Source organism: Centruroides vittatus, unplaced genomic scaffold, assembly GCF_030686945.1.
Source record: "Centruroides vittatus isolate TY-2023 unplaced genomic scaffold, ASM3068694v2 contig_918, whole genome shotgun sequence".
In the NCBI taxonomy this organism is placed as follows: domain Eukaryota; kingdom Metazoa; phylum Arthropoda; class Arachnida; order Scorpiones; family Buthidae; genus Centruroides; species Centruroides vittatus.
In genome coordinates, this window is record NW_027122605.1 from 218,070 (window position 1) to 245,296 (window position 27,227).

Sequence of the window (27,227 nt, forward strand, 5' to 3'; positions counted from 1 at the left end):
TAATAAATGATCCATATGGCTGATAGAAGTTGAGAAAGGCTCCATTTAAAGCTGAAGCATAATGGCCATTTTGCCGAATTACTCGTCATTTGGGCCGTTCTAACCTTACTATGTCCTGGTGTCCCTATAGGCGCTATGATTACGTCAGGGTGCACATACATGGCGAGCAGAGTCTGGGTGAGATAGTTGTCTGATCGTAACGCAAGCAAAGACACTTTGTCCACCATTCAGATACAAATCTTTTCTCTTCCTGTACGCCTGTTCGCAGGCAACTAGCAGAGGCTGATTTGCATGCATGGCGACCACTGCTTGTCCTGCCATTAGTATCCCAACATCATCGGCGTCATTTGCAATGATGGTGTGATAGAGAAGCATGGATCGCTACGGACTTGCAACATAGCATCTTTAGCGACACATATCAATTTTGTTTAGAAATTGACAACCACAATGTTAGAATTTTGAGAATCACTTCAGAGCGCATCAATCCCATTTTTACTGTTGAGCGGCTCATTGCTCCCGCTTCTAGCATTCTTGTCTCAACACTCGGTGTAGAACGATTTCTAGTAGTTCCGGATCAAAATTACTGTAAACACCTCTAGTATTATACACAGTATCTTACAGTTTTGGCGCGTGACGGTAACTTACATATGCAACTTTCAGAGCTATCGCCGTCCGCTTTGTGCGGGGTCAATTAGCTTTTCGCGTGCCCTACATTTGTCCTATGTTTTCAATTATCAATTTTTAAAAGTGTTGTTTCATTTTACACTTTAATAATATATTTTTCAGTTTTTTGAGGAGTTTGGATGGTTTTCTTTCAAAAAAAAAATATATATATAACAATTTTTTCGGCGTACGTTGGATGATTTATTTTCTTTAGGAGCTTAAAACTTGCAAAACTTTCGCTACAAATTATACAAACTAGCAGATGCTCGCATTTTAAAATATGGAAATCATTACTTTAAAAATTCTGCAACATATTTCCTCTCTTATAATTGTTGTTTTTTGGATAATTTTTTAAATATTACTTTCCAAGTTGTTATACAACAGGAACAAGTATGGCGATATTTCCGGCGATATTAAGAGGACGGGGCAATATCTCAAAAAGTTCCAAATTGTGAATTTTTTTTACTGTACAGATTTTTAGTTTAGCAAAAAATAAATGTGTTTGCTTCGAAAATTTTTTAATAATAATATAAAAGTTATTTTTAAAATAAAATCTCATAACAGATGATGCCACAAAAATTTTAAACTTTGCAAATGTGTTTTTCTTAAACACAAATATTTTTCGTCTGGAAAGTTACACAATTCGTTGCTGGATTTTATTTGAATGACATTGCTAATAAACCCGTACAAATCCACTAATTCTTATGTTTGTTCATTGTGAATGAAAATCGAACGAAGGTTATATATATTTATAAAGAGTTTTTAAACAGAGATAAACGTTTTAAATTTTAATGGACCATCTCAGTATTCAAGGGGCTAAAAGAATGAAAAATTATCATATTCGACTTTTATAAATTTTTCAAAATTTTGTTAAACAAAATCAACGGACGAGAATCATTTAAATAGTTTAATATGTTTAATACTAAATTTAATAAAATTAACAGTACTATTAAACATTTCAAAAAGTATAATAAAAACTTAAAACAAGTTGTCAAGAGTTTTTTAATATTAGAATTTTAACAATTAAAACATTAAAAATACTGAGAAATTGCTTCTTTTCTCCTTTCCCTTTGTTTGTTGTCCTTAGAACTATTTGCATAGATTTTTATCTGAATGAACTGAACTGTGAACATTCGTGTTTTCAGGATGTGTCCCATTTAAAGGTTAGTTATTGTATAAAATCTTTTGTTATTATTTGTTAATTTAAAGTAAAGATGCCATTTCAAACGTTAATGTAAAACAACTGTTTGAATGAATTTGAATAACATTTGAATTGTATGTACTGTACATATAAATTACAATAAAGAAATTTGCCTTAAACTACTTAGCCTAGTATTTCATATTATCAAAATTAAATTTATATAGCTTTAAAATTTTTCTACGTGTTTCTATGTATTTAATTAAAATAAACTAAACTATTTGCAATCTTATATATATTCTTTCCTATAAAAATTAATTATATAAAATATAAAATTGATTCCTATAAAATTTAGAGTTGACAAATCTCTGAATTAATGAAGTTTATTTGTTATGATTAACAAGTCTATATCAATACCTCGCATACATATAGACTTGTGTATATCGTATAATTTACTTATAAATTTTATCCAATATTAATAAATATTTATATATATGACCCCCGAGCTTGGGAATTTAATTGGAGAAGATTATGGTTCCAAGCTTGGGATTCAAGATTTTTCTAAACTTTAGATCTAAGTGTAAAAAATTTGTATAAATTTTATAAGAATAATTCTTAACATTTACTTCAAATCAAACATTCTAAATAAAATATCTCATAATATTGTATTTCATTAGCTACATTTGATTAACTTATACAATCTGAAAATCAACTTTATTGTTAACGGTCATTGGAATCGTAAATTTAACATAATTTCAATAACTATAAATATTCTACAAATAAAGTTTTTATTTTAATATAAATATATATTAAATTTAATATAATTTTTATAAATAAATTTTAATTATTTTATAGTCCCGTTTCTCTCGTATTTCTGCTCTTGTTGGCATCGGAATGATAAAATACGTAGAGATCTCTTCCGTGAGAATTATTTGAATCTCTACAGTAATGATGTGTATTCTGTTCCCAAATTTTCGTTAATTCTTCCTCTAAATCGGTCAAGCGAGATTCATTATCCGCTCCGTCTTCTTGAATATAACATTCCGTTCGCGTTCTGGCTCCTTTGTGAAAATCGATGCCATCACTAATCGTCTTTAACGTATCTTCTCCATTTATAATATCATTAGGTGGCATTGGAGGGACGTATACGGATTTTCCTTTGATTTCAAAATGGCTGACTTCTTCCTCTGCTTCGTCTGCTACCATAGGAAGAGGTCGACGCCAACAGTTCGGTAACAAAAATGTCAAAATTCCTGCTATTAAAACCATGGCACCCGTTAATGATAAAGGCAAAAACTTCATTTCGTCTCCTACCTGTCAAAACATAAGAGCATTGTTAAATCCAATATTTAAACTAGCAATTTTTAGAGAAAAGTAAAACAAACCAATTCTGATAAATGCGGGATTATTAGTTGGGCAGTTCTGGACCATAGGACACAAATGCATAATCCAAGAACTCTAATTTTGTTTAATTTAAAAAAAAAAAATCGTTATTATTAACGTGAATTTAAAATTTATAAATTAAATAGAGAGTTTAAATAATTAAATTTTTAAACCTTATTCCTGTTGGAAGCATTTGAACAGCAAGAAAGAAAGCGCAAGAGAATGTCGCCCAAATGGCATTTTTTCCTAGCAATCCGAAAACAGCAGGGATATGAGCCATAGTTAACTCGTCCCTATCTAAAATATAAAATAAATAAATTGTATAACTAAGATTATTATTTATCATAATTTTTTAATATATAATTAAATTTATGCATTACCTTTAAGTGGTTCGATATAATGACTTAAAATGGAAGATGCTATGCACAAAACTCCAGATCCAATTAATAAAAATGCTTGGATAAATTTGCATCCCATCCTATGTATATAATTAAAATTTATATATACATTTTTTAACTACAAAAATATTTTTGTATTTGAAGAAAATATATTTATATTTAAAGTATGTTAAATTAAATTCAAACGTTAACTACTTGAAAAGTTAAATAATAATAATAATCTGATGCAAGCGAATATAAATGTAAATCATTTTTAGCAATTTTTAACAAACCTATCGACAAGAAAATAAATGAATATGATCATTCCTAATCCTATTAAACCTTCTACAAAGAGACTTAAATATTTCCTTTCCTTCAAAGCAGGAACATCATCTATTGTTACTTGAGATACCAAAGCCATTGAAAACCTAGTAGAAAATTTCAAACATTTTACAAAATAATAAATAAATAAAATATAAATTATATAAAGAAGTTAGGATATATAAGTTTTACAGTTTACCAGATGTAATATTGTATAAAAGTATATCTTCTGAGACGTTTCGAACAAAATATGACTTCCAGACTATGACGGGAGTAAGACGTTCCTCCGGATGATCTGATGACATTATAGGCGTTTTGCAGCTGTAGACGGAAACTTGGACGAACACTAATATTATTAAATTGAGCAATTCTTTCTACTTCGTTTTCGGCATCCGATAATTTATTTTCTGATACCAACCAATGAAGAGAACGAGGTATCAACCTTCGATGAAATTCTATAATTAATTTTTAATTAAAATATTCGTTATTGTAAATAATTTTGGCAACATACCAAAAGAATGCAAGCGGGACGATAGCTAAAACTGCCACAGCTAGTTGTACGTATCTCCAATGGCGTATAAGCCAGGCCAAAAGTGACGACATAAGCAGACTACAAGGCCTGATTGCAGCTAACCATGCCGCCGCTTTCCACTGATATGGAGTCGGAAGAATTTCCAGTAACAAAATATAAGAAATGCATTGAATACTCTAAAAAGATAATAACAAACTGAATATTAGTAACATTTTCAATATTAAATATTATTAAATCAAAAAAGGAAGACATACCAAAGCAAATATTCCGTCTATGGCATAAAGAGTAGCAAACGATGTGTAATTTGGTGGGAAATATAACGCAATTGAGAGCGCAGAATGCAGAAATGTAGCGAATAAAAGTATTATTTTTCTACCATAACGGTCGGCTAAACAACCGATGAGGGTGCAACCAACGATGGCCACTCCGTTGTATACGTAAGGTAGCAACTTGGCCAAAAATTCTCTTTGGCAGACTAATTCCCACTGAAAAAAATTAAACAATTTATTATAAAATTTTGAATTAAAATAATCATCGATATGTTCTTTCGTATTGATTTTTAAAAATTATAAATTTATTCATTTCCATTAACGGCCGAGCGGTAAAGGTGGCAGCCTACCGCTCTGGGGGACCCGGGATCGAATCCGAACGGGTCGAATAATCCCCAGGAATTTTTCGGGGGGTGGTCCGTTCGGATATGTCGGGCCCCGTCCCTCACCACCCGGTCGCCCCATTGTGGGCCTGGCCGAACCCATAATGGGCCTACTAAAAGAGGCCCTCTTAGTGCCCACAGGGCGGAAAGAGTTAAAAAAAAAAAAACCCTCCCCCTCCAGAAACATATATAGTTTGTCTTGAAGACCATTTGGGTGCCCCTCTGCGAGTGGTGCCCGGTGCATGATACACCCCCTTGCACCCCCTCGCTACGCCACTGGTTTGGCCGTATACATTGGTCCCCGACATCACTCTGCCACTTCCATTGTGGACCTGACCAAATCATGATGGATATGATGAAAAGGCCCACAAGACGAAAAAAGTCAAAAAGAATTATTTTGTTATTGCATAAGTTATAATTAAAAGATAACAAATCTAATAAAATTTAAGCATAACATGCTGAGATGTCTTCTTTTTAAAGAAAGCAATTTAGTAATGATAGAATACATTATACAGTAAATAATACTTTGAATTTAAATACAATTAAAGTAATTATAAATAATTACAGACAAATTATATAACAATAATGATTTTAAAAAAATAGCATTTGTAATTTATTTTCTAAAAGATTTTATTGCATTTGTATAAATTTCCCTGCACGTTTTGTAATAAAGAAACTAGAAAAGTTTAAGCATACCATGTACTGTACAAGGTCATGCACACGGGATTTGGAGTCAGGACATAGAGGTTTCGGGTTTAACCCTAAACCCCTAATATGCACGGTAATTCTTTCCAAATGGGAAAGCCATTTGGAAAAAAATTAAAACAAATAGAAAATAATTTATACTTTGAACCCGTTCATTCTTCTTCTTTACTGTATTGTCTATATCGGAAAAATTAATAAACTACGTTATGAAAAAATAACGTGTTTTTTAAACCCACCCTTTTAAAAATCCTGCGCACGGGCCTTGTCGTGGATACAACATGCAATAAAATAATAATTTATGGAATAATAATATTTCACGAACAAAAATATAGGAAAAAAATGAACATGCTAAGAATGGAAAACGAAATAAAATTAGGCAAATCGCGAAAAAGTGTGTGATAACGTAATATATTACTGAAAAAATGAATTTTAATTCTTTAAAATACATTTCTCTTTTACAAAAGTCTTACAGCTACTTGATTTTATGCATATAATTTTGATTAATAATAATAATAATAATAATAATTGAAAAGTACACACCTCCACAACGACGCTCCAATCATTTTGCGGTAACAGAAATTCCCAACCTTCTAGACAATTTTCTGTGCCTAAACTTTTATCATTAGGATCGACGTATCTACTGCACGAAGAAAATAATCTTTTTCCATTAATTTCTACCAAAGGTCTCAGTTCGCTTTCACCTAAAGTTCGGTTTCCATCGGGTTTCACTCGACATCGATGAGGTGGAGTAAAAGAAAACACTTCTAACAGAATGTCTGTAAAATATGCCGGTAACTGAAGGCAGCAAACTAAAAATCCTACTAACAGTTGATATCTTCCTGGAGATCCTAAGATGAGAAATACATGATCCAGATCCGAATACATATTGATTTTCAATTTTGAACCAACAGTTTACTCCTGCTTTGCTGTGTCAAATTCATCGCCGAAGTTTATCTTCCCTGAAAAATATTATTTGTTATAAATGTTATGTCTTCAGATTTATTTAACAATATTTTAATAATGAATTTAATTTTTTAATACGAAAAAATATACAAATTTTCTTGCATTTAAATAAAAGCTTAATTAGAATCTGGAAGCGGTTTCGTGCCTTAAAATTAATAGACTATTCGATAAGAGACGGGCGTGAATTAAGCGGAATCACATTCTCTTGCAATTCACGTGACTCTTGCGTGTTACGGATGACGTCATGTAAACTATGTTACGCCCTTCTTTCGATTCATTCTTTGCAGTTATACTAAAAAGAAAGGCTTCGAACCGAAACCGGAGGCCTCCACCCCAAAAAAAGCGGAACTAAGTGCCGAGAGACTTAATAAAATCACAAGTGTCGCTATTACAAATAATTTCGTGATTTTCTCGTACGTAGATGCAAAAATTGCTTAATGATATTTGCTGTTTCGTATATTTTAAATAGGATAATAATTACTAACATATATATTTTTTAATATTTTGGCCCCTTTATATTAAATTTCATCTCTTTTTACAAATAATACGAAGGGCAAACGGTGAATCGTGATAAGGAGGATCTCCCAGAACGGAATAGAATCGAAGAATAGAGAAACAGAGTATTTGCTATTCTTTTCTAAATTTATATGACCGTAAATTACTGCACTATTTATTGTTCTCACGCAATTACGATCCCACATAAATGAGTTATAGTTTATTTAGAGCCAGGAATTTTTTTTTCCTTTAAGAAAAAGGTCAATATGGTCTACATCGCCCCATAGGATACGAGAAATTATATTATTAAAAATTGAATTTCGTATCAAGTAAAAGTTTAATCAGGTAATTTACTTGTCAAACTATTACTAAAAATGGAAACATTAAAACTACTTGACATTGAATAGAAATGTTTTTTAATTTATCAATTTGATGACAGAAATTTCAATAATATTTTATTGTAGATAAGGATTTTATTAGCTTTTAAATTTCCATGTCCTATTTTGCATCATCATCAGACCTACATAAACAATTCGTATTTATGGAATGCATTAAACCTTGTCGATCGCCTAACTTCCATCGCTCTATTATATCTGCCTACTGATGTGTAGCTTAAGTAGGATGCTTCACTTAATGCATTTAAGTTAGAACATTAACATGTCAAAATCAAATTATTCTTCGTGTTTTATTATGGAAAAATTATTATAATTAATATACGAACTAGAAAATTATATTTTAAAAAAGAAACTGAAGCTTAAAAGAGAGAAAAAGAAAAATTTTCTTTCTTTTATAACTAAACAAAGAGTAGTAGAAAATAAAATTGCAACAACTATATGCATATTATAAAATATCCATAATACATTAATTAATAAAAATATTTTTCTTTAAATAAAATTTTAAATTATTATATATAAATATTTGTTTTACATTATCCGAAAATAGAATGTTTAAATGTCAACAATTTGCGTAAAAATGTCGAAAATATTGGCGTTTAAACTTGAAGATCATTACACTTGCCGAGAGTTTAATTAATATTTTAAAAAATGGCAAAGATAAATATAATAAATTAAAGAAGAATCACAATAAAAATAAGATAAACAGATAAAAACAAGACTCACCAAAGCAAATGTTTTCATCCAAGTCGAGAATCTGTGGAAAGAATGACTCCACGAGGCTGTCACTCGGCCGCATGCTCACCTGTCACGCTCAACCTCACATACAGTGACGTGGAAACATCACGCAAACATTGCCCTTCTCCTCATCACTCGATTAATAGACAACAGCTGAGAATGAAACACTTCCTGCACTTTCCCAAATATCATCAACAATTGCTTACAAACAAGTCTTGGAAACAGCTAATTGATTCCGTCGAGTTTCACGACTGATAAAAAAAAATACTGGGAGAATTTTGCTGTTTATTAACAATAATTTCTTAAATATACATTTCTATTAAAATAATTATAAAGAAAAAAAATTTTATTTAGTAATAGTTTATAGAATTTGTATAGAAATTAGTTAATTGAGTCTATAACTAGAAGCTGAAACATCTCAATTATATTCGATAAATGGAGAAATTATCTCTCTACGACACTCTATTCAGTGAATCCTTGTTAAATAATAGAAATGTCCTAGAAGAACGAGCCTACTTGTTCTTTGATTTTGCAAGTTTTAAAGATTATATTAGTTTTCTTATTACTAATTTTGTCTGTCATGTCTTTGTAAACATTACTTTTTGAAATCTGAATAAAATTTAATAAGCAAAATAGAATATTATATCTTGTGATTATAATTTACTAAATGTATTTGTCAATAATTTAAAAAAAAATCAAATTTAACTTTGTATTACATTTACAATTACACGTGTGTTAATGAAACATAACACAAAGATTACAAACAGATTTATTGGGCGATGCCCTTTTGATCCATTTCTGAATTATTAAAGTGAATCCGTAATAAAATTTCAGATAAAACATTTTAAAAAATTTCAGTATGAGTAATAAAATTATTCATACTTAAATTAAAAATTGATGTATTTAGGAAAAAATCAATAGAAAAAAAAATTGGAAGACTGTAACTTTTCCAAATCTCTTCCTTGTATTGTTCTCTTAACTATAAAAGAAAATGGTATAAATAATTAATTATCTATTCTTAAATATATTTAGCATTCATAAAATCTAAACAAAATTTAAGTTTCAAGAAATAAAACCTGAAAGTCTATCATATTCATTACGATCTTTTCAGTTTCTGGCATAATTGAATCAGACATTCACGACTGAAAAAATTAAAAAAGAAGAACAAAAAAATGTTATATTAAAATATATTTAAAAATATTCACTTGTTCCGAAATCAAAATTATTACTATTTTATTATAAAATCATTCATTCATATCGATATTAAAATTTTGATTAATGTTCGATGCTTCTCTACATCAAATCGATGTCGGCATCTTCAAAATTTACATTAAAATGTCAAATCTTTAGATAGCTTCGTGACGTTAAATATTTATATTTAAATTATTTAATATTCCGTAATAAATAGTTGTTATGCTAGATTAATAGCGAATGTTTAAGATCTGTCATATTGAAAATGTTGAATAAGTCGAGTCACGCTCCGTTTATGAATGATTCGAAGCTGGAGATGAATCGAATTTTCCTTCTGAAGAGAAACGCTTGGTAAAACCTAAATGAATTTTTAAAGGGTTTAGTCTGAAATCACTGTTTATCTTCGATAAGACTGTCAAAAAGTTGATTAATGTTTTAAAATTTATGAAAAAAAAAAAAATCACGCGTGATCAATAGACCTATCTTCGTAGAGTTGTATTGTTTGAATAATGCATCCTCGTGTGTCTGCGATTTCATGTATTTATTTCTATAATCATTGAACTTGGTGACATCGTACGGCGGAAAATATCTTTTGAAATGTCTATATTAATTATATTTACGTATATATTATTATTCTATCATATACTTATTAGTTAATACTTACTTGTACACTTATGTAACCATATAGTAATGTCATAGACATAATTTTTTAAATATTTTGCTTGTTAAAAATTTTCTACGCGCTCTAATAATGTTTTAATTTAATTATTTTAAAATTTTCATTTATACTTTCTTTTATTTATCCTTTCGCTAATAATAATAATTACCCAAAGTTATTTATAGTGTAAACGTAGATAGTAAAATGGTATTTTCGGGATTATCGCATGAAGTATCATTAAATATGATAAGTGTTATTTCTTCACGCAATAATGACTAACAGTATGACTAACGGTTTTTTCCGGTGACTGACGAGTAAGCCAGAATTTAGAGTTCTTTACTGTGTTTTTCTAACACTGAAAAATGACGTCAGCCTATAAAATCGAAAATAAGGATGATCAGATTTTTATGCGCGTTTTTCAGCATGCAATTGTAAACAAAACTGGTCAATTGTTATGTTTAATGCTGTAAATCGTAAGAATGTTTATCTAACTAATAGTATAATTTGTATTTGAATAATAAAGTTATTATTCTCCAATAATTAATTTAAGTTGGAGCGGAAATACTTTCTATTATCTTTTTTAAATGAGAAGAAATACTGTAGGCCTGCTGTATATGATATTGATCTAACTATCGATAGAAATATATCATAGCTGTCTACAAATTAAAAACATGTGTCGAAATTATGGAAGAATTTAAAAAAATGATTAATTTAAAATTTATTTTTATTGCTTGTCTTGACAATCTTATTTCCAAGAAGATACAAACGAGTTAAAAATTGGCCGACAGAATTTGCATATTAACAATATATTGTAGGGAATAAAATGTCCAATAAAAGGACGTCTCTGTTTGTATTCCTTTCATTTTATTCCCGCTTTACACTAATGATGAGTAATTTTTTCCTGGATGCGGGCAGCAAGTGAATTTCGTAGGCTTCCGGCGAGCCGCGTGCAGACTTTAAGCCTGCTGAGTACCAATATAGCCCTAGTACACTAGGTACTAAAATAAGACGTCCGGATGAGCGAGCGGATAAGATGGCAGCCCACTGCTCTGGGGATTCGAAATCGTATCTGTACGGGTCTAAAACGTCCAGAAATTTTTCGGGTAACTCCGGCCCCGTCCCATTGTGGACCTCGCCAAACCCATACTGGACCCCTTTTTTTAAGCAAAAAGAAGACCATTTTAGTGCCCACAGAGCGGAGGGGAAAAAACAATGCTAAACTAATATTTGCTAACGATATGCGAAGTAGTAATAATGTATATAGTTTATTCTCATATTTTTTACTTTTCAAGTTTAGTTTGAATGTTTTTCGTCACTAATGTCGGCTTAATTAGAGTTGCGTAATCGCATTAAACAAGCTTCCAAAGAACATGGCATTTATGAAAGAGGAAAATAAAAGAATGAAAGCTCAGTGAGGAATACTGAGGAAGAAATCACTAATTGTTTAAAAATATATTATGTGATATGAAAAAAAGGTTTAAAAACATAATAGAGAACTGAAATGCATAACTAAAATTAATATAAAAATTAAAAGTACTGTACAGTAGAGCATCGATTATCCGACTTAATTGGGGACTGGGGTTGGTCGGATAACCGAAAAGTATGAAAAAAGACATTATTAGTATAGTGTATTAGGCCTGGTTTAAATACTGGCCTTCCGCTCATGGTCGAGCCAGTGCTGCCAGCTAAAACATGCAAAAATTTAACAAAAATAATATTAAAGTAGCCAAGACATAACCAAATATTGTAGCGCCACATCACTAGCGGACATTTGAATTTGCCGACTAGAACTAGAACGCGGTCGGTTAACCGATAAGTCGGTTAATCGGGGTCGGATAATCGATGCTCTACTGTATATACATTTGTGTGTCAAGGCTCTTCAATAATAGTAACTGTGTGCACCCTGGGTACTTTTTTACTTTATTCTAAGATCGCCAGACTTATCGAAGTACAGTACAATTGAGTCTCAAGCCACAACTTGCTACAAGTAACAATGGAGAGGTAAAAAGTTAAAACGTTTTAAAAATACAGTAGAGCATCGATTATCCGACCGCATTCTAGTCGGCAAATTCAAATGTCCGCTAGTGATGTGGCGCTACAATATTTGGTTATGTCTTGGCTACTTTAATATTATTTTTGTTAAATTTTTGCATGTTTTAGCTGGCAGCACTGGCTCGACCATGAGCGGAAGGCCAGTATTTAAACCAGGCCTAATACACTATACTAATAATGTCTTTTTTCATACTTTTCGGTTATCCGACTTTTCAGTTATCCGACCAACCCGTCCCCAATTAAGTCGGATAATCGATGCTCTACTGTAGCTTGAATTTATTTTAAACCTCGGTAATTTCCATATACAATCTGTCCCGGATATGTCAGGTCCGAGTGGATGATGAAACGGATTTGGTCAGCACTATAAGGGTCGATTTACACACAACAGTGACGTGCCGGCACAGTGACCGTTTGGTGCATAAACATCGATAAATATCACACATAGCCAATCAGAGTTTCATCTATAACACGTGATTTGTATTCTGTCAATCATACAAGTGTCATACATGAAATTCTGATTCGCTGTGTGTGATATTTATCGATGCTGACTGCACTGTGCCGGCACGTCACAGTTGTGTGTAAATCGACCCTAATGGAGTTATGACCCGTGACCGGCATAAAAAAAGACAAACTTAGTGCTCGCAGAACAGTTTTTTAAAACTATTTTTTTTATAAATGGGAGTTTCCCTTTCAAAACGTACGAATATTAATCAACATTTAGTGTTTTTTTTTTTCTTCTTTGTAACTCTGTACCTCGCGGGCACCAAGATCATCTTTTTATCAAGCCCATTATGGGTTCTGCCAGGCTCACAACGGGACGACCGGTGGTGAAGGACGAAATAGGTACCCGGTGGAATGCAGCCCTAACGATTTTTGAAAAATATTTTTTATAACACTCAGCTTCTCTCCTTGCATTCCACAGAGTTTCTATCTCGTCCCTCACCACCGGTCGTCCCATTGTGGGTCTGGCGGAACCCATAATGGGCTTCAAACAAAGCCGAAAACGTTTGGAAAAATCACTGCAAATCACTGCAATCTACTGGAAAAGTGATGTGCCTATTCTGTTTGTAATACCGGTTCCAGTTTGGATTTCGCAGTTACTAAATTGAACAATGTGATACAAAACCCAGAGATTTAGAAACATTTCTAGATGAAAACAACGAGCAAGTGATTAATGCAGTAACCTGCCAAAGAAATTTGTGATAATCTGGGAATTGCCATGGAGCTTCAGCGTGGAAATAGAAGAATCAAGAGGTTACGAAACCGAGTTGAAAAGAAAAAGGTTTCATTTGCTGGAATGGTATATTTCTAGTCACCCTTTTTAAGTATTGTTTTGTATATAGTTTAATTTAAACATGTTAAAATTTCATTATTGTCTTTCTTTTTTAACTCTTTCCGCCCTGTGGGCACTAAGAGGGCCTCTTTTAGAAGGCCCATTATGGGTTCGGCCAGGCCCACAATGGGGCGACCGGGTGGTGAGGGACGAGGCCTTTTTTTAGTTTAAACGTTCAAAAATACTGCTGTTCTGTTATCATGAATAAAGTTTAAAAATATTCTTTTCTTGCAGGCTATTCTAGCAATCTAATAGGACGAGATGCAGCTCTCTATGAATAGAAAATTTCGTTATGTGAAGGCGATCCATACGAAGCCAGTTTTTCAGACTTCGTCGTTGATCAAGAGTTGTGGCCGAAAGTAGAATTTGGTGACATTATAAACTATTTGGTTTTGATAACAAATTTCTACACCCTGTCACAAATGAAAGGGTATAAATATTTAGAGGCCCATAACTATTTAACAAGTGGCTGGGTTTCTCCTGATATCAAAGTAAAAGTCATGAATAACAACGAAGTAATATTGCTTGAAAAGGTATGTTTTCTTTTGTTTGTTTAAACTAGTGTTTTTACGTATTTCTTAACTAAAAAATTTTTGTCTGAAAGTAAAAGTCTTATTAAAAACAGCTGTGGCAATTTTTTTTAATTCAAATTGTTCAGTACCTTTATTTTCTAGTTGAAATGAGTATATAATAAGCCTACTTGTTTTTAGTTTTAACGTGTAATGTTTATAAGTTTGCACTAGCTAAAATCTGAAATTACATTAGTTCATTTATAAATGCACTATACCTAACTAAATTAATATAAGCATGTAACCCACCGTTTTCGGAAACAAAAAGAGGTTACATAATAATGGGGTAATTGACCCGAACAAAAGTTATCTAATTGTAAAGTAATAACCAAATCAATAAGCAAAATCTTGTACGTCTTTCTAATAATACAGAAAACGTTTTCTCTCTTACTCAAACTATAAATAGTGTATAGCCAAACGATACAATCTCCTCGAGCTTATCACCCACAACGTTTACCACCCTGGTCACCTGAAGCTCTCTCTCCTCTTGGTCCTGGCTGTTCCGCTTTTAATTGTTCGTCCAGTGTAGCTCCGCACTGTCTAATTTACATAGGATGATGTTCCAGGATCGGGCACCGATGCAAACTAAGTTAAAAATTTTCGTTTTTTGTTCTTTTGGTCATTGGTGCTTGGGAGTTTGTCCGTAACAACAAAAAAAAAAAAGGAACCAAGAAAAAGAAAAGAATAAAATAAAAATAACGCCCCAAAACAAAAATTAACGATCGGACATTGACTCCTTTACAAGCAAATCAGTAAACTCTTTTAGGTTTTAAAATATAACTTAGTGTTTATTAATGTTAAAATTAAATGTTAATATAAATGTTCTAATGCTAGCACATTTCTTGACACAATTTTCTTAAATTCTTGAGAATGCTTTTTTCACATAATGTCTATTTTTTCAGGTTAGTCATTCTCAAAGCTTGAGAATTCCACCTTTAAAAGTGTGGATTCTTGGCAAATCTTCTGGAGAAATCATAACAGCTCACTGCAATTGCATGGCAGGTTGCTCTTCAGCATGTTCACATGTTGGTACTGTACTTTTTGCTTTAGAAGTGGGTGTTAGAATCCGGGAGTCAAAAACATCCACCGACAGAGCAAATGAGTGGTTGCCTCCACATTCAAGAGTTCTTGCTCCTCGACCATTAAAAGAAATAGATTTTAGTTCATCAGTTGCAAAGTATAACTGCATGACTAGTTTAAATGTTAACCAAAGTTCATTCAAAAAGAGAAACATGAAGGTAACACCTATGAATGACAGTGAGCTGGATTCATTTTTGTCAGATGTAGCAAAATGTAATCCACAAGCTTGCATTTTGGCTGTTACACCAAGATTTTCAGATCATTTTGTTCCAAGTCAGGCTATACCTTTTCCTTTAATGTTTGGAAATCTTTTTAATCCATCACTTGTTGATCTGGAGTGGCCTGAACTGGAAGAATACTGTTGCAAACTGTTTCAAAAGTTGCAACTTACAGAAGACCAGGTAAAAAACATAAGTGACATGACAACAAAACAATACAAACAGAAACTTTGGTATCAGTATCGAGCTGGATGCATAACTGCATCTATTATGAAAGTAGCATGTCACACAAGTTTAATAAATCCAGCAAAGTCATTGATTAAAAAAATTTGTTATCCATTTGAACATCGATTCAAAAGCCCCTCTCTGTAAGATGGGGATGTGAACACGAAAGCCATGCACGATCGAAATACGAAGAAAAACATGCTAAATTACATCATAATTTCATTATTAAAGAAACAGGATTTCATGTGTTACCAGCTCATCCATTTATTGGTGCCATACCTGATGGTCTTGTAGAATGCAACTGTTGTGGCCAAGGAGTGGTTGAAGTAAAATGTCCTTGGTGTCAGCGACAACAAAATATTGATGAAAACACGCCTAATTTTTTAGTTAAGGAGAATGGTATTTTCACAATTAACAAAAGCAGTAATTATTACTATCAAATGCAAACACAAATATTTGTATGTAATGTCAAATATTGTGATTTTGTAGTTTGGACAAAAAAAAGTTTGCATATTGAGAGGATTTATAGAGACTTTACATTGTGGAATACTATCATTGAAAAAGCAAGAAATTTTTTCAAATTCTGTATATTACCAGAACTGACAACACGTTGGTATTCAAAACAATAGATTGAAATTGTAAATAAAAACATTTATTAAAACATTACACAGTGTAAACTTGATTTTATTCAAATGGCACAACACTATTACATAAATTTATTAAAGAACAATTGACATGTACAATCTTTTCTATTGACGTGACATTGTCATGTCCTTTTAGTGTCACATGTTCAATTGGCAATGTTGATTCTAAAATTTTAAAATTATTTTTAATGCGACCGATTACTCGCTCTACATGGATTCTCAAATGAGACATCTTTCTGCTTTCTGCTACTTCCAATGCAGAAAGTTGTTGTTTACCTCTGGTAAATGCAGGAACTGCTAGCTGTGCTCCAGTAATTCCAACACTATCTGTAATGTTGAAACCTCTGTCTGCTAGCACTAAATCCCCAGGCAGTAAATATTTAAGCAATTCCGAATGTTCGGTTAGGTGTTTGTCACTAACCCTTCCTCCCCAAGGTTCTGATATAAAAGACACAGAACCTTGAGGAGTAACACCTATTAAAAACTTTACTGTGTTATGGTGCTTATACTGGGACCATGTCAAATAGCGAGCATCTAATGATGAAGGCCGTTCAACAAAAAGCTCAAAACAGTCTATTATTACTGCAATCTTACTGCCAATAGTTTTTTTAAATTCTTTGGGCATAGTTTTTTGCAGCACATCTCTTTCAGGCCAAACAATCAATCTGCTTAACCTGATGTATAAAATGTGCAGCCACTTGTCAAAGATTCGGCATATTGTTGCCTTTGAAATATTAAATCTGTAAGCCAAATCTTCCAAACTTAAATTTAAGCGAATTCTCATCAAACATACTATCATCTCTTGAAAAGGAGTTAATTTTCTGGAATTTGGATGATCAATTTGTTTACAACAAAGGTTCAGCACCAATGATAGCAATTTAAAATTGCTGAGTCCAGTAAAAAAACGAATCTTGTTGTCATCACCCTCAAAAAACTCTTCATTAAGAACATATGTTTTTTTTAATAATGAAACTTCAGTTTTCAAGTTTGCACACTCAAGTTGCAAGCTTTCTATATCTTTAACTTTAAATTCGGTCTGGCAAGTGACAGTTTCAAGTAAAGATGTAGTTTGTACCCATGCATTAGATTTTAAAGGCTCTGCTTCTTCCATTTCTGCAGTTGTAGAGATATCTGCGTCTTTAACAGTAGAAGGTTGGGTGCAAGCTTCAGCTTCTAAGGCAGCTCGTTGTATCTTGCGATTACGTGCTCTTTCATAACGCTCCTGATTTGCAGTTAAGTTGTGGCTGCTCTCATATCCCATGTGTAATGTTGGCACCCAGTCTGGTGATGACTCATCATACAATGAAGAAGGTTTTCCTTTGGGGTGAAAAAAACTTTTTAAATAATATATTATGACAATTTAATATTAAATTAAACACAGTGTATTAATAATAATAATGTTATTAATTTCACATATTAAAAAAAACTTATCATAATGGTATGTTATATATAAATAATAAATAAGAATTTGTCAGGAACAAGTTGAACATTACTATGTAATAATTATTTGTTACTAATGTAAAAATGCAAAGTAAAAAGTAGCATCTTAAAGAAATGTTAATGTTGCTCACCAAAATAACCTAACTTAGCTATTTGTAAATGAACAATGGAAATTATTAGTTTATATCTTAAAAATACACTTATTTATGTAAATTAGACTGGAGGAAAATTGGCTCAAAATGCACTTCTAATTCTTCATCTGCTAAGTGATTATCTTTGTTTAACACTTTAATGTTAACTCTACTGCATATTTATTATAAGCAGACACTATGATACTCATGCAAAAGTTTATTTAATTTATTGATAACTAGTAATTTGATTTATTGCTTACCTGAAATGAAATGTTTCTGACAAACTCTTGTATTGATATTCACTTTATCTGTATTGAAATTTTTCCGGTTAATTCTCGAGAGCCATGCAGTTTGCCTTCGTCGTGAAAGCTCCTCAGTTTGGGATCCTTGATGACAAATAATGCCGGGAATTTTAAAAAATGATGTTCTTTTGTTCTTGAGTGAACTAGCATTACACCCAATTACACAACAAATCACCACAGTGATATTCGCGACGAAAATAAAAAACACAAGAACTCCAGTTAAAGCACAGGTGAACACACACACAACGTAAACAAGTCACAAACAGTCACAAAGATGGCGCTGGACAATTGCGCATGCTCATGACGTCACTCGTGATGATGACATGAAACCTCTTTATATGACAATAACAATAATAATAATTAATAAATCTTCAAGGTATACAGTTTTTAATTGTTCATGTTAGAACAAAAAAATGTGTATTTTGAAAATTTACAGGCATTTACTTGAATATACTCAAAGATTTCGAGACATCCTATGATAATGGACTCAATAAACCAGAATTTTCATTAATTTTAGTCTTATTTAATTATTCTAATTAACATTATTCAGTTTTTTCTATTTTTTTTTATCAGTATAGGCAAGTCCCAAAGTAACCTTATAAAGCAGATTCTACTATATTAATAAAAAGCAGTTTAAAAATTTCTCCGAATGTTTTGACAATGTGGATAAAGAATATTTAAGTCGAAATATAGTAAATTATTTCTGTGCTAATAGAATTATTATTTTAAAATTTTAAAAATTCTCCAAACATATATTGTACATTCAGAAATAAAGAAATCTTTAATTTATTTTTTAATGAAAAAAAACACAATAAACCAGTTTAAAATTCAACTTCAATTTTAATTTCTAATTTGATTTTCATATTAATAATTTAATAACAGTTTGATTCCAAAGTACTAAATGAATTTAGGAAACATTTTGTTAATTATCCATGTTAAATTTTCCATCAATAATTTTGATAAAAATCTTTTTCATTGCAAATTTTCTAGGAATGAAATAATCCCAAAACTAAACATTTATATTTACATATTCTTAACAAATAAATTAATGAAACTTATACAATTAATAAGTTATAATTTATTTGGCTTATAATCACTAAAAAGATATTTCTGTACAAATAAAATCTTTCAAATAAAAGTTGCCTTGTGAATGATTTTCAAAAGAAAAACATAACCATTCAATTAAAACAAAAACTTATGAACTCAGAAATTGATCTTCATTAAAACATTTTGAAATTATTAAAATTTAAATCCATTTGAATGTGCTATCATTTTAATATTCTTATAATGGGACAGTTTATTCATGCTGTGAAAACAACATGCAACTGAACACTCAAATTTTCAACAATCCCTTTAAGAATTTTTAAAGAAACTTCATTAAAAATTATTTAATTTTATCTTTTTTAAAATATATTTAGAAGTAATATGAAATATTTATTTTTTTAATTCATTTTAATGGTATATATCAGGAAGATAAAAGGACTTTAATAAGTAATATATGTATAGGTTTGTATGTATATGTATATATATATTTTTTTTTAAATAAATAAAAGAACTGTGAAATTATCACCCATCTCATGATAGTCTGTATAGAAAATGGAAGTTATTTAACATTAAACTTTCCTGATGGTTTAAAACAAATGCAAAACATTCTTCCTGCTTCACTTTTGCTTTAATGAACTTAAGTAAGAAACTTTAACTTCCACTTTAGGATGATTTTCAAACAATGCTGCTCTGTTCTGAACTTCCCCTCTTTTCACCCAATGACAATATACTTTAAAGGCACAGCCATCAATTACCTATATTAATTTAAATGGTAAATTGGAAAAGCATTAATGGAATAATTTTTAATTGTTATTAATTATTGGAAAAACATAGCCATACTTTTCTGAGCGTCTTGATCCTGTAGGGATCTGAAGAAGCAACATCCACCGAAAGTGGTTCAGGACAGTGTTTGAGTCTCTTCAAACGTACCATGGCACGAATACAGAGAGCATAAAACTAAGTTATAAAAAGAATTAGTTTAAGCACTTTAAATAATTATTAAAATAAATTCAAACATAATGAAAAGCTTAATGAAATAATATTGATAATAAATTCAATTAAAATTATAATATATTAATTATGAAATCTTTTTCTCAATGTCACCATTCACTAACCAAATATCAAACTCAGCCTTTTTAAACACTTAATGAACATCAAACACCTTCTATTGCTGAGAAATGTTTATTAAACAAAACACTAACGTTTTCAACCTAATAGAATAGGCAATCTTCAGTTGTAACTGAATTTGAATGTATTTTTAAATATTTAACATTCAAACAATAGAATATCCGAATATTTTACATTTTTTAGCTATTGCTGAGAAATGTTTATTAAAAAACATTTTTCAGCAATAGAAAGAAAAACAGCAATAGAAGGCGTATGATGATTCATTAAACGTAACCATTCATTTAAAATAATTTTATTCATAATTACAAGTTAAAGAAATATTAAAAAAAATTAGAGAAGGACTATTCTAAATTTATTTTTTTTTATTTAGTTACAAAGAACATGTATCAAATAAATATAATATACAGTAGAACCTTGATTTAATGGACTAATTGGGGAAAAGGTGTACCTGTTATTATGGAAAGTCCATTAAATCAAATGTATCTTAAAAACAGATATTAATAACAAACTTAAAATGTACAAGATGTACTAAAATTGTATCATGAATGTACGTATAACTTATTACTATGTACATTGAGTAATTTATATTCAAGGACTCATTGTTCCAATCTTTTAAAACAACTATTTGCAAATAAAATAAGATTAAATTTTTTCCTATAGGACAAAGTTTTTGTATTAAATTAGGGGACAGTCTGTTAAGTCAAGGGTTTACTTATTTTGAAAAATTGCCATAACTATGATGATTATGAAAAAATAAAACTCATACAAATTTTCCACTTACTTGAAATGTTTTCTTTGCATCAAATTTTCTACCTTGAGTAGTCTACAAAAACAAAACATTTATACATTTAAAAAATTTAATGAAAACAAATTATAAAGTAATAATAAGGATTTACTATCTAATTAAGAATTTCTACTTTACCACAATTTTAAAGAAGTCATGTTGTAGTGCCTCAGTTGCTGTTATTCTTTGTTTAGGATCTACTATTAGAAATTTACGTATCTAGAATAGTAAAAAATAATTATGTAAGTATCTGATTATTAGACATAGTAACAAAAATATTAAAGCTTACAAGATCTTTTGGTGATTCTGTGATATCATCCCATTCTGGACTAAAAAATTCATATTTTCCTTCCATAATGTTTCTTAACATCACCATTTGTTTTCTATGCCAGAATGGTGGAAATCCAACTAAACTACAAAACAACAAATTCTATCAATCATAGTTATTTTAAAAATAAACAGAAATAGCTATTAATTTAAGTGATGTAAAAAAAAATTCTTATCAAAGATTAAACACATTAAATAAACAATTTCAAAGTGGAATTCCCCCTAAAATAAATTATCGATATTTCAAATAATGTATACTTACAGAGTAAACATGATTACACCACAGGCCCAGCTAAAAATATTGCAAATATTAATTAAAGATTTATAATTAATTTTTTAAAACATTTACTATTAAAAAAAAACTACACTTACAGATCAACTTCTTTGCTGTATCCTTCTGCATTTTCATACATAGATGCACGTAATAATTCTGGTGCCAAGTAACCAGGAGTTCCACATAGTTCTAAAATCATTCAATTTTAATGTTTAGTATTATTATATTTTACAACTAAATTTATATCTTTCTTTTAAAAATTTTAAAATACAAAACCAATTAGTCACAGAATAAATAGATTTTTCAATCTGATAAGATTTATAACAAACTCAAAGATATTAAATACAATTAAAATTAAAAGTACAAAATTAATAGATAACAAAGTAGAAAAACACACTATATTAAGTCATCATGGATATATCATCAGAAGAATTTAATTTTAAAATTAAAAAAATCTTTTATTTTGAATCTAAATTCAACAACATAAACAATAACTTTCTGATAAGGATTATTATTAACATTATCACCAGAATTTAACCAAAATACCAATCAGAAAAACATTATCATCTGTTTTAAAATAAAATTTTGTAAACAGCAAGATATTTTTATAGAATTAAAAACAATATTTAATTCTGACAGAATTCTTTTGAAACTATAACAGATGTATACAACCATATACAGTCAAACCTGTTTTTGTGCGGGGGGATAGGGACCACATAAAAGAAAACGCATTAAAAAAAAAAAAATCGCGCGAAACTTCACGAGTGGCTATAAAAAATAGTTTTGGCAACAAAATTTAAAAAATATTTTTTTTATGCGGTGAATAGGGGCATAAAAAAGTCTCACGTAGAAAATAACTGGAAACCAACTCGAAACCATATGAAATAACTAGGAATTGCTTTTTTAACTCCTTGGGACTTTTTCTGCAACACCTAATGGGGAAAAAAATCCTCTAAGAATTTTAATTTTTATATTAATTAATTATTTCCACTTAAATACGAATCTAACATTAAAAAGTTAAAAATAATCGTTAAATAATTATTTTATTTGATAAATATAGCTGCAGGAAGTGTTATTTCATTTAACAACACGTGAAATTTCACACCTGCAGTCTAAAGCTGGAGGGGAGCTAACTTACCGCATCTGTTCAAATATAACATAATATTTATGGTTTTTATGCTATTAAAATAAGAGGAAACCGAAATAAACGTATGAGAAAAAAATTTTACTGAATAAAAAATGAAAAAACCTGCTGATGTCATAGAAAACAACCAATAGAGTTTTTAAAAATTTTACAGGAGTCAATTATGTTCCAATTTGATTGAAATTTTCATATACCGCACAAATAAAAATCGCACAGAAAAAGACCGCACAAAAACAGTTTGACTGTATATCATAATTAATTTTATGTAATTCATTTTAGATTCAAAAAGTGCTTTTCAAAATTAAATTTCTCTCTTAATCTTCTACATGTCAGCATAAATATCCATTTCCATTAATTTAGGAAATTCTCTGAAAACCAACAAGAGAATTTTAGTGGAAATTTTAATCCACAGGGGATAAATAAAAATTATACATTTCCATAATTCTAAAATGTATTTTTTTTACAAATTTATTTGTCCAAAGTAGAAACAAGCCATTCAATCAATAGTATCTTACATTTACAATCCTAAAAAACAATTAGCAGTCAATACAAGTAGAAGATGTGTTGTGTGCATAACATGCCTTATAGATATTTTAGCAATTAGTTCAAATAAACTTTACTGTTAATAAAAATTCAATTTGAATTCCTTTTAATGTTTAAAATATCTTTAAGATAACATTACAATAGAACATCAGAACAAATATTTATTGTATACACAGATGAACATGAGAAAAAACTGCCAAAACATACCAAGTTCATGGCATATGCATTTCCTCCATCTAACTTGCTGTTATTTAATAAAATCGATTTTATGATTTTTTCCCTAAAAAATCTTAAAATTCTACTCCAAAACCATAACATGTCTTAAAATCAAAGAAATACAATATACTGAATATATAATTTTTGACTAAAGCTTTTTACTATAAAAAATTTTTTTAAATTGAAAACATTAAATAAATTTTTTATACATATTCTATCTTAAAAGCTTATTTTCAGATTACTTTAAATACAAATACAGAAAAAGGTTATGATTAAACTGACATTACTTAGAAGATTCTAGAGTAAAATTTGAATATTTGTCGATGAGGTTTTGTATTTAAACTATTGGGAAGCCAGTTACAACAAAATTTTAGTTCCAAATTCTCCACCAGGGGAAGAAATGGCACTGTTTGGTAAGTTTTAATCGTGTGTAAGCTTTTAAGCAAATTAGAATGCCTATCCTAGATTATAAAATAAACCAGCAATGAGTTGCTCAACTTTTCCAGCAACATTTAAAATTTTGCTGGTACCATCTGTTATCATATTTTATTAAAAAACTTTTTATATTTTTAATTATTATAAAATGGCAAAGACCTTAATTTTAAGGGTAGAGAGTTTTATAAAATATTGTAAATGCTAATAGCAAGTAAAATTGTCATTAAATCCAACCTTATTGGTGATACACATGACCACACTATCTCCCCATCCCCCTCAACCTTTAACTACAAAAATTTAATAGCATCAATCCCCCTAATAATTTCAGAAATTTTCGACAAAAAGGACAGGAATTATTAGGCTTCAAACAGGGTGAACAAAATCATGACCCCTCACACACACACACACCCATACATACATACAGAAATTACCCCCAAATTTTTCGCATTTCACGATGTTTCAAGGTCTTCTATGTCCAAAAATGTAAAAATCTGGGGAGGACATTTTTTCCAGTTTGCAATACTTTCCTTCTGTTTGTTATAACAGAAAACAACCAGAAAAGTAAAAAAAGGAAAGAACATTACAGTTGAATAGATTAATAGTATGCAAACACAAGTGGATAAAAATATGCATGCATTCCTGATAAAATTGTTCTACCAAAACAATAGCCATGCATTAGTTACAATAAGAGAATATTAATGTTTATAGGCATCTTGCAAGAAATATTTTGAATAGTAAACCTGATATCACTGCTTGTAGTCATCACATTGACTCATTTGTTAATAGATAATTTAAAAAAAACTAAAAAAGATGTATGTAGGAGGAAAATAATAATTTTATGATAGAATGTTGAAATTATAGATGAGATGAAGTAGAAATACAGGATGATTACAATTACTGACTTCTACTAAAGCAAAATCTATTGACAAAAGTAAATGAAAAATTGTATTTAAACAAGTAAAATGGTGAAGCCATTTTTGGGACGAGACTATGTCTTGGAGAATACGAGCAGTGCATCAGCAAATCTCGCACTCACACCTGTTTGTAGAAACAGTCTCAGCATTTCATATTTTCTTTTGACCTGGTTCTCGGTCCCGTGACTACCTACAAGTCTGGTTTATTTTATGTGCACATTATTTGGGCACCAAATATTGTGTGCCAAATTGCAACTCCTGACATGTACTCCTTCATACCTCTAAGGTATGCAGCTGTTGACAGCAGTGTGATTTCAGAAACAAGACATAGTCTTGTCAACTAGTGGAAACATGGGGAAGTCATTTACAACAAAAATTTTTAATTCCATCAGTGAAAGAAATGGTGCTGTTTGGTGAATATAAGAAAAAACGTAAACATACTTCACATTATTTTCATTTTGTAAATTTATTTATAGCAATAACTAATTTATAAATTTCTGTTGAAGACATGTAGCCTATATCATTATCTTATAGATATTACAAGAAATAACTATTTAATTTTCTTTATAGTTTCCTCACTTAAAATGATTTTGAGTTAACAAAACATTACACGACAGATCATATTTTAGTAATAAACCATCAACAAAATCAAACAACAAAGGTATTGTATATATTTTCTATAAAACTACAAAAAGCAATGAGATTTATCAAAATTTCAAAGTAAGTGAAAGTTTCTTTGGGAGTGATAAACAGAAAATTGTTTCTTTATTCCACTTCACACATGATTCAGAGATCTTTACTTTTTTAAATAAAGCAAATTATATTGAATGAATCAATTTGCATTGTTCTTTCTATGGTCTTACTAATTGAACATTATGAAATTCACACCTGTTTACCAATTGCTAAGATCTGTGAAGAACTTCTTTGCATGATGCAATGATGTTGCTTCATTCAAACAGTAAAAAATTATACAACTATCATTAATTTTGTTGGTCTTTGTTAAAAGAAAAATATTAGCAATGCTTGACACATCTTTCTACTTATATTATAACTCTGGTGCAAGCATGCATAATGTAAGTAATTATTAATAATAATATTTACTTGATAAATGACAATGCATGTAAAAGTAAGAGAGAGACTTCAACCCATCAAATTATTATTGCTGGAGTGTCAACCATTGGAAACTGAACTGATTGTGTTTGAAAGTATATAAATACAATAAACAGGCAAGAGCACTTACTGACCAAGTAACAAGTGAGGAAATTTCCTTTAACTACCAAGTTTCTTCCAACATAATAAAGCATTTGAACTGATTATAAAAAGACTTAACATGATTAATCTCCAATTATATTTAGCTTTATCTGAATTGATCAAATTATCTCTTAGTTGGCCTAATTGAAGAATTTTCTGTTTCATACACCAAGAGATAATTCCAGAGGTTTTTTTCTTTTTTTGTAAAAGTATGCTTTTGTTATGAGTTTGGCTGGAAAATGTTATAAGTTGAGTATTGTATACAAAAGCATGCATAATTGAGAATGTGATTGGGGAGTATTTCACCCAATGACATGGTAAATGTGTTAATCAATTATATAATTAATAACTACATTTAAAAAATGCTCAAATGAACTCTTCTATTCTGGCATTAATTATTGAGTAGTTAAAAATATTGAATGTCTTTAAATATATATTTAAAAAAATCATTATAAATCAACACACATTAAACATATGCTATATTAAATTAATACATACATTAATTTCTATTTTTAAAACAAGTTTTAATATAAAATATTTAAATATTTGCCATCTTTAATTAAAATCATCTTACCAGTTAATTTTTCACTAGGACTTAGAATATGAGCAAATCCAAAATCAGTTATTTTCACATTAAAATTATCATCTAATAAGATATTTTCTGGCTGTAAGATTTTAAAATACATTTATTTATTTATTATTATTTAAAAATTTCAAATAGTATATTTAAAATATTACCTTTAGATCTCTATGAACAATATGTTTAGAATGAATAAATTCAACTGCTTCTAGTAACTGTTTCATTACTGTCCTAAAAAACAATAATATAAAATTAAACATAAATCTTATTGTATGTATAATGTACATAAATGATATTTCACTTACAAACTTTATATTCATGTAACGAAAAATATTTATACAAGTGTGGAATTATAATAAAAATACAGTGGAAATAGCTTGCAATT

General features: G+C 29.9%; 3 protein-coding genes across 3 annotated transcripts in view; all 3 read right to left on the bottom strand.

Annotated features, from left to right (window-relative positions):
* Window positions 1–2,534: 2,534 nt before the first annotated feature.
* On the bottom strand, window positions 2,535–8,616 carry LOC136984435 (solute carrier family 22 member 6-A-like). The gene is made up of 10 exons (XM_067281410.1): window positions 8,348–8,616; window positions 6,312–6,730; window positions 4,669–4,899; window positions 4,394–4,590; window positions 4,082–4,324; window positions 3,855–3,989; window positions 3,565–3,662; window positions 3,358–3,481; window positions 3,187–3,259; window positions 2,535–3,115 (listed from the first exon to the last, which is right to left on the bottom strand). The coding sequence occupies exons 2-10, from the start codon at window positions 6,654–6,656 to the stop codon at window positions 2,651–2,653; spliced, it is 1,911 nt and encodes a 636-aa protein (XP_067137511.1). The 5' UTR covers window positions 6,657–6,730; window positions 8,348–8,616; the 3' UTR covers window positions 2,535–2,650.
* Window positions 8,617–15,830: 7,214 nt separating this feature from the next.
* On the bottom strand, window positions 15,831–18,548 carry LOC136984370 (uncharacterized). The gene is made up of 2 exons (XM_067281332.1): window positions 18,161–18,548; window positions 15,831–17,646 (listed from the first exon to the last, which is right to left on the bottom strand). Exon 2 carries the CDS (start codon window positions 17,588–17,590, stop codon window positions 16,370–16,372), a length of 1,221 nt encoding a protein of 406 aa, XP_067137433.1. The 5' UTR covers window positions 17,591–17,646; window positions 18,161–18,548; the 3' UTR covers window positions 15,831–16,369.
* Window positions 18,549–19,022: 474 nt separating this feature from the next.
* Window positions 19,023–27,227, bottom strand: part of PhKgamma (phosphorylase kinase gamma) — a 37,860-nt gene continuing 29,655 nt past the window's right edge. Inside the window, exons 7-15 of the mRNA XM_067281401.1 lie at window positions 27,001–27,073; window positions 26,837–26,927; window positions 21,858–21,948; window positions 21,748–21,777; window positions 21,448–21,571; window positions 21,297–21,377; window positions 21,156–21,197; window positions 20,087–20,203; window positions 19,023–20,001 (exon numbers count right to left, since the gene is read on the bottom strand). Coding sequence (XP_067137502.1) covers window positions 19,864–20,001; window positions 20,087–20,203; window positions 21,156–21,197; window positions 21,297–21,377; window positions 21,448–21,571; window positions 21,748–21,777; window positions 21,858–21,948; window positions 26,837–26,927; window positions 27,001–27,073 — 787 coding nt within the window. The 3' untranslated portion in view covers window positions 19,023–19,863. The remainder of the gene's footprint in view (window positions 20,002–20,086; window positions 20,204–21,155; window positions 21,198–21,296; window positions 21,378–21,447; window positions 21,572–21,747; window positions 21,778–21,857; window positions 21,949–26,836; window positions 26,928–27,000; window positions 27,074–27,227) is intronic.